This window comes from Chionomys nivalis, chromosome X (genome assembly GCF_950005125.1).
Source record: "Chionomys nivalis chromosome X, mChiNiv1.1, whole genome shotgun sequence".
NCBI classification, from domain to species: Eukaryota; Metazoa; Chordata; class Mammalia; order Rodentia; family Cricetidae; genus Chionomys; species Chionomys nivalis.
Genome location: NC_080112.1, coordinates 127,587,111 through 127,603,208, shown reverse-complemented (window position 1 = coordinate 127,603,208; position 16,098 = coordinate 127,587,111). Strand labels below are relative to the sequence as shown.

Below are 16,098 nucleotides of genomic sequence, written 5' to 3'. Positions count from 1 at the left end.
GGAAAACTATCTGCCTCTAGTGAGAAGGAAAGGGTGTGTATACTTATAAAATCATTCAACTGTCCCATGACTAAATAATATTGTAACTTGGAACCACACTGTGTTTTCCAGAAGTTACCTGCACTGCGGTGCCTGCCTGTCATTACGCGTAGCTCTACACTCAGAAATGGTGCCATGGCTACCAATGATTCATGACTGCTTTCCCCAGCCCAAAGGATAGGATGCATTGGGCAGTCTAAAATCTCCTTTGAAATCAGGCATGGGATGCAGGTCTGTAATCCCAGATTTGTGTGGCTGAGGCAGAAAGAGTGCCATGAGCTATAGGCTAGGCTGGGTTGCAGACAGAGTGCCAAGCAGATAGGCCAACATAGCAAATTCTGTCTCCAAACTCCCCCAATACACACACACACATATGAAAAATCAAGCCCATTTTGATGACACATCTCTGTCTTTTGTTGGCACTCTCTCTGGGTATTGGAAAGTATTGCTTGGTATTCTATTCACAGCCTGAGCACCCACAGAACCACACTGAAGCCACTGCGGCCAGCTGCGGCAGGAAGATCAGACTTGGTGTGGACACTTACCTGGTGTCACCGAGCGAACAACCACAGGTTTCTCACTCCCCGCCACGAAGCCAAAGCCCAGCACAGGGTCTCTCCTCATCTCCACCTTCCGTGGAGCTGGAGGGATGATTTGGCAGCCGGCAAACCGAGGGTCATCAAATGGGATTGCCTGTGTCATGTGACTGTAGGAAACATAGGAAAGAGAAGGAGGTATCAATGTGGGGATTAAGCATTGGCCTTGAAATCACTTGTTTCTTTGTTGGAAACTTATTATCTCTGGCAGAGAGTAGGAAATATCTAGAACTCAATGTCATCTTTTATGATCTATATAATGTCCCTTGGGAACTCTGTAATATCCACGTTAGGGCGTTGCATTGACTATTCATTCGATGTGGAATGTTTGTCCTGCGAATATCTGCAGGCCTCACCTCTGCCTCTGTCAAACTTCTGTTCACATATCACCATCTTATAAAAGACTACCTTACAATACTACTTTAATATGTTTTTTCTAGGTTCACACTTTACCAAGCCTCCTTACGTTTTTTTCCCTCCACCATAGCACTACTTACCTATAAATATACTACAAAAAGCATTTATGCTTATAATAATTTTATTGCTTTGCTCTCCACAACAAAATGTACAGTCTTTAAGGACAAAATACTTACTTGTTGTGTGCATAGAGCTGGGGAGGGGGAATGAAACCAGGGCCTCATGTATGCCAGATAAAGGCACCATCAGTGAATTATAGCCCTAGTCTTCTGAACTTAATTATAGTCACTGATTTTCTAAAGGACCTAGAACTGTGTCTGATCCACAGCATGCTCAACAATAAATTGAACTAATAAACAGGGGAAAAGTTACTTCTTTTTAAAACATTATCAAGTTATAGCTGAAATGCTGACCTACAGTCTCATAAAGTAACAAACATTTTTGTTGACAGGTAGTATATAGGACACTTGAACCTAGAAAAATTAAAATAATATGGATGATGTTGGTGGTGATGGGCTATCCTGCTACCAAATACATTCTCCACTCAAAAGAAACTGCTAATTTAGCTTTCGGCATTTACTTTAAGGAAAAAAAATGTGAATGATTTAAATGAATTTTCTCATTAACACCTCCATTTATGAAGTTATAGTAACAATTCAAAATTGAATATCCTAAAACATTTGAGATGTATAATTCTCTTCAGTGGTGTAACCCGTACTAAATTGCCTTTGTTCCAAAAATAACCTTCCACCCACACGTGGGCAAGAAATTCTAACTAAACTCAGTGATCCTGCAGAAAGAAGACATGAAAGTACAAGGGGAACTTAAAAAAAAAAAAAACTGGCTCCATCAGGAAAAGGAGGGGCATGAGAGAGAGGGAGCATAGGAGATGAGAAGGATTAAGATTCATGGTATAAATGTATAAAACTGTCAATAACCAATAACACTTAAAAATAAATATACAGGCAGGGGGTGGTGGCACACACTTTTAATCCCAGCACTCAGGAGGGAGAGGCAGGCAGATCTCTGAATTTGAGGCTAACCTGGTCTACAGAGTGAGTTTCAGGACAGACAGGACCACACAGAAAAACCCTGTCAAAAACAACCAAACAAATGAACAAGAATAAACTAAAAACAAAAACCCTTACAGTGCTTTTGGCTCACAGTCTTCTCACAGAATAAGGGGATAGAGCAGTCACTGACATCACCTTTGTCAAGAAGAAAATTAAGATCGAAATCATGAAGTATCATTGCTCAAGGCTCCCTGGCCAAAAGGCCAGAGAATCTGGTAAACGACCAGCTCCCACAACTCTTACTGAAGTCTTTCTGCACAGCAATTGTCCAAGGCAGCTTTCTTTTAAAGAAGAGCTGTTTGCTGAACAATAGCAATCTTCTTTAAGAAATGCTAGCTCAGATGACTTAAATGACTGACATGGGCTTAATTCACCTTGATTTTATTTGACAGTCATTTAATTATTCTGTATGTATACATGCATATGTGGGTGTGCCGTGGTGTACATGTGATGGTCAGAAAACAATTTGGAAGAGTCGGTTCTCTCCATCTGTCATGCAAGTCCTAAGGATAGAACTCAGGTCAACATGCTTGGCAACAGGTACCTTTATCCACTGAGTCATCTCTCCAGCCCTTAATTCACCTTAAAATATCTTTCTTTAATGAGTAAAAGAATATCTTTTTAAGTACCTTGGATGCTGCTGTTCTATATGCAGTCCAAATATAATAAAGACAGATAGGGAAAGAGGATGCATGCTGTTCTTCAGTACAATTAATAAGAGTTAGGGAAGATCAACACAAAACCTCTGGGATCTGTCATATATATATCTGTGCTAGTAAAACACGATTTTTACAATCCCCTTTAAACAGAATGTAACTGCTTGAGACGTGGAATACTAGGACACATAGAATGGATAAATGTGTCATATGCTTTGTATTAAAGCCATCTGCTTCATGATTTAACTCTTATAGACCTTTCTGGGATGGAAGCTGTCTGGCCCTCTTCAGAGTCTCTTTGCAAAAGCAATGACAGGAGAACAGCTGAACACAGGAAAGGGGCCATGACAGTGTGTGTGCCCTAGACAACAGGAAAAGAAGACACATATGATTTGGCTAGCTTCTTTTGTAGTAGCCTTTGGCAATTAAATTGGAATATTTTAAACATCTGTGGCTTGATTAGCTTTTTTCTAGGAATAACAATAAAGTAATCGTAAAGGTTCAATACATCATTCATTCAATAACTCTTACATTGTTATAATTTAATAACATGACAGGTATTAAACATCAATTTCATACTAAGCATTGTTTATTCTAAATGCTTTTCATATGTTAGTTTGCTAAATCCTTCAAGACAACCTCATAATACACTCATTTATTCATTTAGTCAATTTATCAAATACCCACTGGGTTCTCTAGTCTGGGAATACAAAAGGAATGAAAGCAGACGAAAATAAAATGTTCATATTAGGTTATAGTTAATTCTAAGAAGAGAATAAGCACAGGGAGTGTAGGCAGACAGCTGCTGAGTGAGGATGCCGCAAAATGTTCTACAAGGGGTCAGGCCAATATCTGGGTGAGCTGTTCTCAGGACACGGGGACGTTGAAGTTCAACACCTGGAAGTACAACGTGCCTCCAGGGAAGAGAACATGCCTAGCAACTTGTAGAGTCCAATGAAAGATAGAGTGGGGATTTGGAGCAGTAATGGGCAAGTAAAGTGATGATGGTAGTGATCCTACAGAGATTGCATAGGTTCACACTTCAATTAAACCATGAAGACAATGGAAAGTTTGAACGTTAGCAGTGTATTCAGCTATTGTGTTGACAACATAAAGGAAAGTACATGAAAAAAGAGAACTCATGGCCCATGGTATGCCTTTTGACAGATCATAATGGCTCATACTTGGGGGAGAGTGATAGATACGGCAGAAATTGTGGGACTTTTAATAATGTTGGAAGCCATTCTGACAGATCTATGGTCAGCCTCCTACTCTGGACCCTTTGTCCTACACAGACCTTTTCTCCACATGAATGGACCATGCACGTCCTAATGCATCTTCACTGCTGGAGACATGTCTTCTACCAGTTTGCTTAGGAAACAGGTATTTAAGTCTAGGGTGGACATGAAAACCAGCATGGTTGTCTGTAGTAAGAATTTGGAGCCAGAAGACTTGGCTCTGGGTTCTAATTCCACAGAGTCCTAGCAGTATGCCCTGCTTCCTTCCTTCGTGCATCATTCGGAAGCTGATGACAGTGATTCCAACAATCTCATTAAAGAGTTGGGCAGAGCAAACAAGACATGGAAAGCACTTACAAAATGTTGGGCATATAGTAAGTGCTTGCAACATACTAACTTTTATTTTTACCTCTGAAGATCAATAAACAGAAGGGAATGAATTTCTCATGTGGTGAAAGCATTCCATGGCGAAATATGGAAAGCAACTGTGCTGGCTAGTTTTATCTTAACTTGATACAAGTGAGGGTCGTTTTAGAAGAGAGAACCTCAACTGAGAAAATGCCCCTACAAGATTGGTCTATGGGCAATTCTGTGGTGTATTGTCTTGATTGGTGTGTGCGGGGTTCATCTCATGGTGGGCAGTGTCATCCTTTGGCCAGTGGTCCTGGATGCTATGGAAATCAGTCTATATAAGCCAAGAAGAGCAAGCCAGGAAGCAGCACTCCTGCATGGCCTCTCTGTCAGTTTCTGTCTCCGGATTTATGGCCTGCTTGAGTTCTTGCTTTAGCTTTTCTCAGTGATGGAATGTGACCCGGCAGTGTAAGATGAAATAAACCCTTTCCTCCCCAAGTTGATTTTGGTCAGGTTATTTTATCATACCAATAATAATAATAAAAATCTCTAACTAAGATGCTGACCTACCACTTCAAATATTTGTAACCCAACTTGAGTGAAATGCCTCATCAATCTCAGGCAAACTCCAAGGCTTTCAATTAAACAATTTAGATAAACTGTAATGACAAAATGAATACAAGTAGGACTTGAGATACCCAAGGCAATATTAGATCAAGGACACAGAAGAATAAAAGAAGATAATCAGAAAATGGTAAGCATTCCTTGTCTGCGTTTCTTGGTCACTAAGAACCATTAACTACAAAAATGGGGGCTGAGCTGAGCCAAGAGAAGTGTTCGTTTCTGCTCTGAATGAAAGCTGAGGCAGGAGAGAGTCTCTGTTTCTTAGATACCGTTTTCCCCTGCGTCAGCATCGTCTCATGCTTTACCGCTGCTTCCCACCCAAACAGTTTACAGACTCAGTCACATGCACAGTTTCTGTTAGCTGCTAGATTTAGCTTTTGGTATTTATTAAAGATTTTTGATCCTCTTTATTTTGCTTGTACCTTGAGGAAGATCTTCTGATAGAATTACCATTTTCTTACTCATCAGGTTACATTTTTAGATTTTAACAATCTAAAAGTTACTACTTTCTCTTTTTCAGTAGACATATCTGCACTAAAATATCCCCATTCCATAAAATGTCAATCTGATCTTTGTAGCAAGGAAAAATTGGGGAAACCTGAACTTACAAGATTTTTTTTTTGTGTGAGGATGGTGGAGAGTTTTTATAAGTAGCTAAAAAGCCACATCGCTTCACCCCTTGAACATGCTTCAGTAAATTCTAATGCTGAGACTAGAAGAATGCAAGCGATGTGCTACATAAACCTTCATTCCTGTGCCAACGTCCTCCAGTAAACTGGTATAGATAAGTCAAGATTCTATGACCTGGAAAGAAAGGCTAATAATTGAGGTGGAAAATGGGCTTATCAGGATTAACTAAAGAATCTTGCTCTTTCTTAGGGATTTCATTTCTAAAGGGACAGTGGGAATCTGGCTACTTGATTTCCCATGACAAAAGGAAACGAGTTTTCTTGAATTCTAGGAACTTTTGCTCTTCAGCAACAATAAAAGAATCATAAAAAATTGCATTGACTGGAAGAAAACCTGTAGTCTTTTCCTGGACTTGATAAACCCATTTGCGTCAGCAAGATCCTTTTGTTGAAAATGTGCTGAGAGGGAAGATTCTAGAAGGGAGAACCAAATTTAGAAACATCACCTTTGGTGTGAATATCAAGGTATCTGACCAGGGACGTGATAGCAGATTGGTCACCTGGGAGGTTAAAACTTGAACCAAAATGGATATAAATAAGCATCTGTGTCTGTGTTTAGCCGAATAAGGTCACTTTAGTATCAAGAAAGTCCAGTGGAGACTTCAGGAAATCACCAGTCAAAGGCATTTGTATTTTGTTCTCATCTCTGTCCTAGCAGCACTGGCCTGTGTGGGAGAACAACTTCATCGTCCTTCACTCAGCAGGATGTGCCTTGCCCACCAGATGCCACCATCTTTCCACTGCCTTCCATTACACTCAGTGCAATCATGCCATCCCTTGACTTTAATATCCCTTTGCCTCCAAAATGTTACATGGATGAATCTAGATCTGACAAGCAAAAATCCTTTGTGTATTTGTGCAGGTGCATTTTCTCTACTGTCCCCATACTGAAAAGAGCTAAAGTGAGCTTCTGTCTCTTCCGCCTGGTCTCCAGAATGTACACATGAAAAACAAATCAGTGTCCAGGCTTCATTGAGAAGCCAAGGGTAGCAGAACTGCCTAGCCCATCGGCTAGATTAGTCATGTGAATGAGGGATAATAAATAGTGATTGTGTGTCATGACACTGTATTTGGAAGGTGTTTGTTATGCATCAGAAACTCATGCATACAATCTTATAGTCACTGCTTTCAATAACATTAAAAAAAATCTCTGAAGTGCTGCCTTTCAAAGGGAGTATCCCTATGGACCCATTCCTCTCATCATTCAAAAAGAAATATATAATAGTTGGCAGTAACAACAGACACCTGTAAAAGGAACCTCTCTCCTGACTATCTCTGCAGTGTATTTGGTGGGAACTTCCAATAGCTCTGACAGGCTTTAGATAGTCTGTCTTAGAATGGAAGCTTTCACTAAAAGTGCTAAGCTAAACAAACCAGACTTCTCCAACACCGGAAAAAAATCAACCTGGAAGGGACAAAGCCGGCAAAGTATGCATTGTTGAAGTCGATGGGTTACAATAGAAAAATCATGATGTAGAGGAGACTGTATGACAAGGTCTCCATCACGTCAACATTACAGCAATACTGTGGCAAAATAATATATCAAAAGCATTTGGTTTGCTCTTTTTCCTCATTGAGATTTTGCTCGACCAGGTCGGAAACAGAAGATGCGTACATTTCAGTTTCAGATTTGGAGAAGATGCTTTTACTGGGGCTCAAAAGAAAAGCTGACTGCAGACCCCTCTTCCCTGACCTTTTTCCCCTGAAGGTATGAATGACTTGGTAGAAGAAGATAAGGCTGAAGAATCTAGTGAAGCGGTGGAAGCATTAGAAGGAGTTTGATGCTTTACCTAGGAAAGCAGCATGACCCACAGGCTGAGTGTAATGAAATGGCAGAATCAGTAAAACTCAAGGGACCACACAGATTATCACAGGAGTGGGCAAAGGAAAAGGAAGACATCAAGGTCTAATGGAATTTCTGCTCTGCACAAGATCCTCAGACATTTTGAATATTTGACATGATCATATCCAAATGGCCAGTCCATAGGAGTTCAATGCAATGATGATAAGTATACGTAGCAGATAGGAAATGAGAGACAGATCATATGAAGGTAAGGAGATATCACAGATCAGAAGAAAAATGACAAAGTGACCATACTCTGAAGGGACAAAATGTTAGGGAGTTCAGGAATTCCTGCTATTGAGCAACCCAAATCTGACTGCATCCAGAGCTGGTTTTCCAGAAGCCAAAGGGCACAGCTACTGGTACAGTTCTGTTTCCATTTCCTTGGGATCCATCTCTCTTACCATGTACATGTTTTCATATTAGGCTCCCTTGTTCTGAGCAAGTCTCAGTCCTTGGGGATCAAGGGAGCCAAAGGGAATCCTTCTGTTGGACATGAGTTAAATGTTTTTTAACAGAAATAACTGCACACAATGGGTTGTCACTGCACATAACACTGTGTCTCCTGCTTTTTGCCTGCATGAGCATGTATCTCGTGGGCTCACAAGAATTTAACCTTCACTAATCAATTCCACAGGCCACTGTCAATCAATTCCCACAATGTGTCAGGAGCACTTAAAGATTCAAAGCTGTTTCGTCAAGCTTAAAAACTTACATAGTTCTTGAAAGCCCAGAGAATCCAGCATGATTAACCTTAAAATCACAAATAAAAGACTTTTGTTGGAGAATTTCAGAAGGCTTTGGAATAAGCAGGGCTTCTCTGCAATAGGGTAGGCTAAATATGAAAAGTTCAGTTCATTCCAAAATAAATTACAGATTTAATGCTGCCCAATAAGGAGATGCGAACAGCCCTTTTTAAGAAATTCAACAAAATGAATTCTAAATTTTAAATGGTATTATAAAAGAACACTGAGTGAGAAAAATTGCTGTGTAGTCTGTTATAAAATGGCAATTCTTAGAACGGTATGATACTAGCAAAAATACAGAGGAAAAAATGCAGTCAAAGGAGTTGGAAAGATAAAATTCTGTGCAAACATGGTGACCTTGGATCCCAAGACTGTACATCAAAAACTATTCAATGGGACTCAAAAGACTGCCCAACAGTTCAGAGTCCTTACTGCTTTTCTATGTAAGACCTAAGTTTGATTCTCAGCACTTATATTAGGTGACTGACAACTACCTCTACTTCCAACTCCAGAGGATCCAACACCCTCTTCTGGCCTCTGTGGGAACTACACACACATACACACACACACACTTAAAATTAAAAATAAAATCTTCCAAATATATCGGCTGTAGATAATGGCACTGCCTTCTGGTCCTGGTGCTGAGGAAGCAGTTTCAAGAAGACTGCTGGGGCTTAGTCTGTGTGTTGAGGTCCAGGTCAGTGAATGACCTTGTTTTATTTAAGAAGATGGACAGCATTTGAGAATCAACACCCAAAGTTGATCTCTGGTTCCTACACACAGGCATGTTACAATACCCCCCCTACAAAAATAATGCAGCTCTGCTGCAGCAGCATTGACCACAACAAAGTGAAGCTTCCAGGGTAAACTTAGAGGTGGCCACTCCTGAAAGAATTCAGTGAAACTTATGGTAACAGAGAAACCTAAGTGATTTCACGTGCCAACAATGTAGTTGCTTTTGGAACGAATCAGTAGAATGGCTATGGAAATTTATTGTCCTCCAATAGAGGTTGTTGGCTACCAGCCGACAAGAAACTTTACAGAGTGCTCTTCTCAGAATAATGGAGTTACTTTAATAACGAGTAAGAAAGTATTTTTCTTTCAAATAAACTTGGATTGTGATAAGCATGCAGGGAAACAGATGTTTGGATGTAACAGTTGTCTAATTGTTTTATTGAAAATTATGCAAATATGTACAGATAGAAGCTGCAGTCTTTGAAAGCTTAGAAACGAATTTTTCTAACCTGCTTAAACATCTTCCAAGTGAAGCATTTCAGTGGATTGTGAAATCATTTGTTAAATATAGGAAAAGGCAGCATTTTCCATATGGTTTGTGAGAACAGTTGATGGGTTTCAAAGAAGTTTCAAGCCAAATTCCAATAAACTCCTTTGCAGAGACGAGAAGAAAAACCAAGCACCAAGCGAGAAACCCAGCACCTCCCTTTGTCCACTTGCCTTTTCATCGTTTTCTGTGACTCCTATTCTTTCCCCAGTGGTTTGGCTCAGCTCAGGGAAAGAATGAAGCTACACTCACAAGAGCCCCCAAAATTTAGGTAATGAAGTGATTAAACAAGAGATTTAAAAACATCATCTCTAGGCACTTTGCCTGTCATTTAAGACACTGAATAATTGAATCCAGCAGTGATACCAAAAATGGTCTTAAGTGAGGAAAAAAATGTCTATCTCACTTTCATTTTACCTTGTTTTGTTTGTTTTGTTGTTCTTGCTTCTTTGGTTTATTTAGAGGCCGAGTCTTGCTATGAAGCCCAGGTTGGCCTTGAACTTAAGATCTCTCCACCCCAGCCTCTGTCTGGTGTTGACACTATAGGCCTATTCCACCACCCTAAGCTTATTTCATCTTTTTAAAAGCATCTCATTTCAATATATTTTAAAGATGCTTTAGAATCCTCAATACATTCGTGGCATTACTTACTATGAATACAAGTGGGCGCAGAGATGGCTAAGTAGTTAAGAGTATCGGCTGCTCTTTTAGAGGACTGCGGTTCAACTCTAAACATGTATATGGTAGCTCACAAACATCTCTAACTCCAGTTCTGTAGGATCTACTACCAGGCATGCACATGGCATACAGACATACATGCAGGCAGGCACTTATAAAATAATAAAAAATAAATACATAAGAGAGTAACTAAAATTTTAAATTAATATATATCTGTAGTTGTATATACTCAATAAAGGTATGAAAGTGAATTAGAAGAAGATTTTGTTTTGTATGCTTCAAAGAGTTTCTGGCGTATGGTGCAAGTCCTGAGGGTGGCTTACATATTCAGTAGTGGGCAGACTCATCTATCTTACAAAGATCACTACAGCTCTTCAAAAGCCCAGTTTTCACATTACAATTCAGTGGCATTTTTAGGAACTTAAAAATCGAGGGTAGAATCTGATGGGAAATGATGCATTTCCATGGCTTATCTAATCTTACTCCAGCAAGTAAAATGAGATAGAATGGCCCCAGGTTTGAGTCACTAAGGAACAGACAGACTGATGGTTCTTATCCACACTCTTTGCTCTGGGCTCCAACAGACTGAGCCCTTTAGGGGTTAAAATTCCAATCATCCCAAGCATTTCTGAAGTGTCAACATCTGTTGCTCACAGAGCATGAAATGCTGCATGGCTGGGCAAACTTCTTCTTCTTGATTGATTATCTTCTTTTTTAACCCATAGGAAAATATTGAACAAAAGATTTGATAATAAGAAGAAAGAGTTTCTTAAGCAAAGCCTTGACACTTGGTAATAAGGAATAAAGCCTTTCTCAAACCAATTAAAATCATCACTTCAGGTCTAGCAAACTGAGTTCTAGCTACATTTTAGGGCAGGAATAGGGTGAGGGTTTAAAGAACAGATTGTTATATTGTGTTTGTTATATTAATATATACAATATGTATGTTATATTGTTATCCTTCCCATGCCAGTTGTTATGTTTCCTATGGTACACCTGTGTTCTTCAAAAATTACATAGTCATTTTATATTTAAGATATGATGGTTCAAGCAAATACAAAGTAGAGAAATATGTGATGCAGAGACATGCATCAATTTTGATCAGAGATATTTTAAAGAGTTGTCTGTATTTTTATAAATGTCCCATTTTTATAATCTTCACAGAAGGCTTTTTTAAAGTGATTAACTGATTAAGGCCCTATTTTGATAACTAAATGCTTCTGGAGGAAGTGAAAAACAGCTGATAAGAAATCCCAGAATCAAAGTTTTGAGATAATATCTGTTTGAACTTATTTTAATTCCTTAGCTAGGCATGTGCCTGTAATCTCAGTACTTGGGAAGCTAAAGCAGTAAGATTGCTCTGAATTTGGAGCCAATCTGGTATACAGTGTGAGACCTTTTCAAAAATAAATAAATAGGTAGCTAAGTAAAGCTAACAAAAAGATATGCCCTCTTAGCTTTTTCCATATTAAAATAATTATTTCTAGTCATAACTTAGAGAATTCACTCTTCCTGGACCTAAAGTTTTCTTACTGTCTGATTTTTATTGTCTTTTGTTTGTGTTTCCTTTGTTGTAGTTCCTTTGCCTGTGAAGTTAATTTCACCCACTACTCAAGACACATGCCCAAATCCTTCTCTGTCTCTCTACCATTGAAGTTAATACTAAAGTAAATCGGGATTTACCTGGTTTTCTATTGGGTCCAAAATCATGAGGCAAAAGCAAGAAAACTGGGTGGAAGGGCAGAAAGATTAAGGTCTGATCTCTCTTTGCTGACCTGACTTCAATTCAGTTGCTTCAACCATTTCCTTTCATTGCTCCTTGAGGCTTCGTGGTGCTCACAGATCTCAGCTGCATTAGTTTTTGGTACCTCAGGGTGACTTATTGGCTTTCTTATTGATGTTAACGCCTGTTTTTTTTTTTTTTTTTTCTGGTCAAGACTCTGAGCCATTCACCATGCCTCTTTCTTCCATGAAACAACTTCGATCCCGATGAGCCAGCTCTGCTACCTGATGTCACGCAAAGGGCAGTTTCCTTGCGCAGGCTTATAACTTCAGTTTCTTTCCTAATTCTCATCCAACAGCAGTAAATACTTTTCCATAGAAAGTAGCACCGACATCAATTATTCAACTAACTTAAGTCAACCATATTTGTATACACAAAACCAGTCATGAAAACAAACAACAAACAAAATCCCCACATCCTTATCAAATACACATCCCTCTATACGTGGAGCATTTCTATATAGAGACCTTAATTATTGTTTATTATTGTTTATTTTGTGTGTATTAATGTCTGCATTTCTCTGTCCATGTCATGTCTGTCCATGTGGAAGCCAGAAGTTAATGTTGCTGTGTCTTCTACCACTTTCCTCCTTCTTTTGTTGAGACAGGCTTTCTCTTAGGCCTAGAATTCATTGATTAAGGATGACTCATGAGCTTCTAGGTTCCTCCACCTCCACACCCCATAACCCCCAGCTCTGCTAGAACTACAGTTGGGTAACACTACATCCAAGTTAACACCTGTGTGCCGAGCATCTGAATTTAGGTCTTCATGTTTGTATTACCAGCGCTTTACCCTCTGAGTTGACTCTTCAGTCCATTGTGTTTTTCCATTGACCACTATGAAATTCACATCAATTTAGCTCATTTAAAGGAAAGACACTTCCAGTTTAGCTCAAGGTAGACATTTCTTTGTCTCTCTATCAAACTTTTCTCAATAAACTTTGACCTTTAAAGGCAGTATTACGTACACAGCAAACTGAATAGACTTCCAGTGCACTTTACAAGACTGATAACATCACTATATTTCAGACATGATGGGGCTCACACTTTAGAAGAGCTGATATTCTTATCGGAAGATTTTGGTCTGCCATTTTCACTTGACTTGGTAGAAGCTGGCTTTTCAAATTATGTTCAGATTAGTTATAGTGAATCAAATTTATCTACCATTTATTCAACAATTGTTTAATAAAACTTTCTTGGTGCCTGGTACCTAACATACAGGTGTGATTCAGACAGACAAATAAATTTATATTCTCATGTAGAGACCAGTGAGTGAAAGTCCACAGGCCAAATCTGAGGTTGAAATAAAGATTTATTGGAATACAGCTACTCGCACTTATTTGTGCAATTCAGCTGCTTTCACGCTACACTGATAGAGTTGAGTGGTTGTAGTCTTTGAAACCTAAAATACTAATTTGAACTTTACGGAATTTCACAAACATGACAACCCCCGCTCTTGTAAAAGGACAGAGGCAATAAAAACAGACTAAACATAAGACTACACCATGAATTTTATGGCATAGTAATGCTGTTTGGAAAAAAAATGCTTGCAATTAATTAGCCTCAAACTTGTGATCCTTCTGCCTTAGCTTTCTGAGTAATGGGATTCCAGGTAGGCACAATCACAGCCAGATTGTGGTTTAGAGAGAAAAAAGCTACATCAACAAAAATTGTGGAGGAGGGAAAGGACGGTTTTAACACATGAGACTGAGACTTCCATAGTATACTAGAGGCAAGATCAAAACATTGTCAACGACTGAGGAAAGAATATCTGCAGGCAGAAAAGCATGCCAGGGGGATTGGATGGTTAGCAAAGGGACTTGAAAGGACTCTCTGCAGGCTGTTTATCGTCTAGTCATACATTCACCTCTTTACCCAGAGAACCCCATCTTCTCCTCTTCCTCTCCTCCAATATTTTACAATGTTACGACTAGAGCCAAGTTTCCTACCATACTACTGAGCTACAGCTGCATCCTTCAGGAAAGTCGAATGAGTATTAATTTACTATTTTCTGCTTCTGTGAATATAGTGACTTTCAGTATTCATTCACTGCCCTCAAAGAAATTTCAGCTCAGTAGGGGGAGCCAGAGATATCAGTATCCAGATAGCAGACAGCAGGTTGATAGGGAAGCAGGTCTTAGAGAAGGTGGTTTGATCCATAGGGGACAAAGGCAACAAACGGGGGGGCCAGGAAAAGCCTGGAGAAGGACAATGGGAACTACCAGGTGGAGAAGGAAAGAATGGCATCTCAATACAAGGGAATAACAAAAAACAATCATAGAAGGATAATAGAAGTGGTGTTTAGAAAATTATGCCTTGCTGGGTACTGGCCAGCATAGAGGCTAGGAGGGAGAGAAGTAGCATAGCAATGAGCTTAATGTGGAAAACTAGGCTCATGTTAGAACGCTGTCTAGTATTTTCAGTGTTCATTTGTGCAAGCAAGAACACAGCGTCCCTAGAAATCCCAGGGACTGAAAAACTACCACTTGACTAGGATCCAGTGCATAAAGAAATAACAATTCAAAAAACCTGAATGTTTCTCCACATTATAGGAGATAAAAGGTAAAGTATTTCAGAAAGCAAGGCTAATAGAATTCTTTATTATTAACTCAAATGCACATGTTAGGAATTGTTTACAATCTGATGATTTTTAGGATTAATCATTTTTAAGATCACAGTTGAAAGGATCATGGTATTTATGCAGAACCTAGACTGACCCATTTTTTTCTCTCATGCTTCCAGCTTTAGAAACTGAGATGCAGTAAATCAGGGATCTATTAGGGTTTCTATAAATTAATGCCCAGAATAGGTTCCATTAACTTGTAATCAAATTTATCCTTAACAGGCTCAATTCCAATTGCCAATATCACTACTGCAAACCATTTCGACAATTAGTCTTTTATCAACAGCTAGTTCATGCACTCAGAGAGATTTTTGCCATCGTTATAGACGGCGAATTTGGAGCCTGGGACATGCTTATCGACTGTCATTTGTGAATCTAATTGTAGGATCTAAAAGGGCAAGATGTTTGTCAGTTTTCCTAAAGCTGCAAAATCCCTACAGCTAGGCTGGTAATCAATTACACTAATTGAGTTCAGTTCAATGTGTTTAAGAGATGCCTTTTATGTTAATGACACGTTAATGTGCAGAAGGCAATAATAATAAAGCCACGTCTTTGGGTTCATTGAGACGGTGAATGGAGATGCTAGCTCTTAACCTTATCTTATACCTTCAAATTCAGATATGTTGGGATACCCCAGTGTGTGGTATTTCAGCATGCAGCATAGATTGAAAAGAAGGGGCATTGGGAGGTTTTCAAAATCATAGTGTCCTTCTGTCCTCCTTTTCCTTTCTTCTCCCCTCATTTCCATTTATGTCATAGAAACTGGAACTCATCTTCTCTAAAGTTAGCCACAAAACCTAAGCATAGCTACACTAAACTTTCGTAACCTTCCTGTGTAAGAGGTGGCTATAACAAAATTCTGAGGGGCTGGAGCAATAGTTCCATGTTTCAGATCACTTGTTGCTCTCGCAGAGGATCAGGGTTTGGTTCCCAGAATTCCCATGGTGCTTTACAACTATGAAGTTACAGACATATCCAATGCCTGCTCTGATCTCCGTGAACTCCTGTATTCACGTGGTGTATATAACATGCATCCAGGCAAATTGCTCATACACATAACGTAAAAGTAAATACAAGAAAAAACTAGAAAAACTCTCTGAGCTATCTAGTCTGACAGTAGGTCATAGGAACCTTGTTCCAAAAGGAGTCTATCCTAATCCTGGTGTAAGGAATGCCATACAGAAAGACTACAAAGAATTGGAGCACACGTGTCTTGCCTGGTTTTTTCACATCATCCTTTTTTTTTTTCTATTTTTTTGTTTTTGATTTTTTGAGACAGGGTTTCTCTGTAGCTTTGGAGCCTGACTTGGAATTAGCTCTTGTAGACCAGGCTGGTCTCGAACTCACAGAGATCCACCTGCTTCTGCCTCCTTAGTGCTGGGATTAAAGGTGTGCACCACACAGTGCCTGGCCATCCTTTGCGTTTGATCACACTGCTTTGCTCAGTTTTACTTCTATATG

The 16,098-nt window shown here is 39.3% G+C and overlaps 1 protein-coding gene across 8 annotated transcripts in view; it reads right to left on the bottom strand.

The window, feature by feature from the left end:
* Positions 1-16,098, bottom strand: part of Frmpd4 (FERM and PDZ domain containing 4) — a 631,873-nt gene that overhangs the window by 135,713 nt on the left and 480,062 nt on the right. For all 8 annotated transcript variants that reach the window (XM_057759464.1, XM_057759460.1, XM_057759465.1 and 5 more), the window contains one exon: positions 585-745. In XM_057759464.1, coding sequence (XP_057615447.1) covers positions 585-745 — 161 coding nt within the window. The remainder of the gene's footprint in view (positions 1-584; positions 746-16,098) is intronic.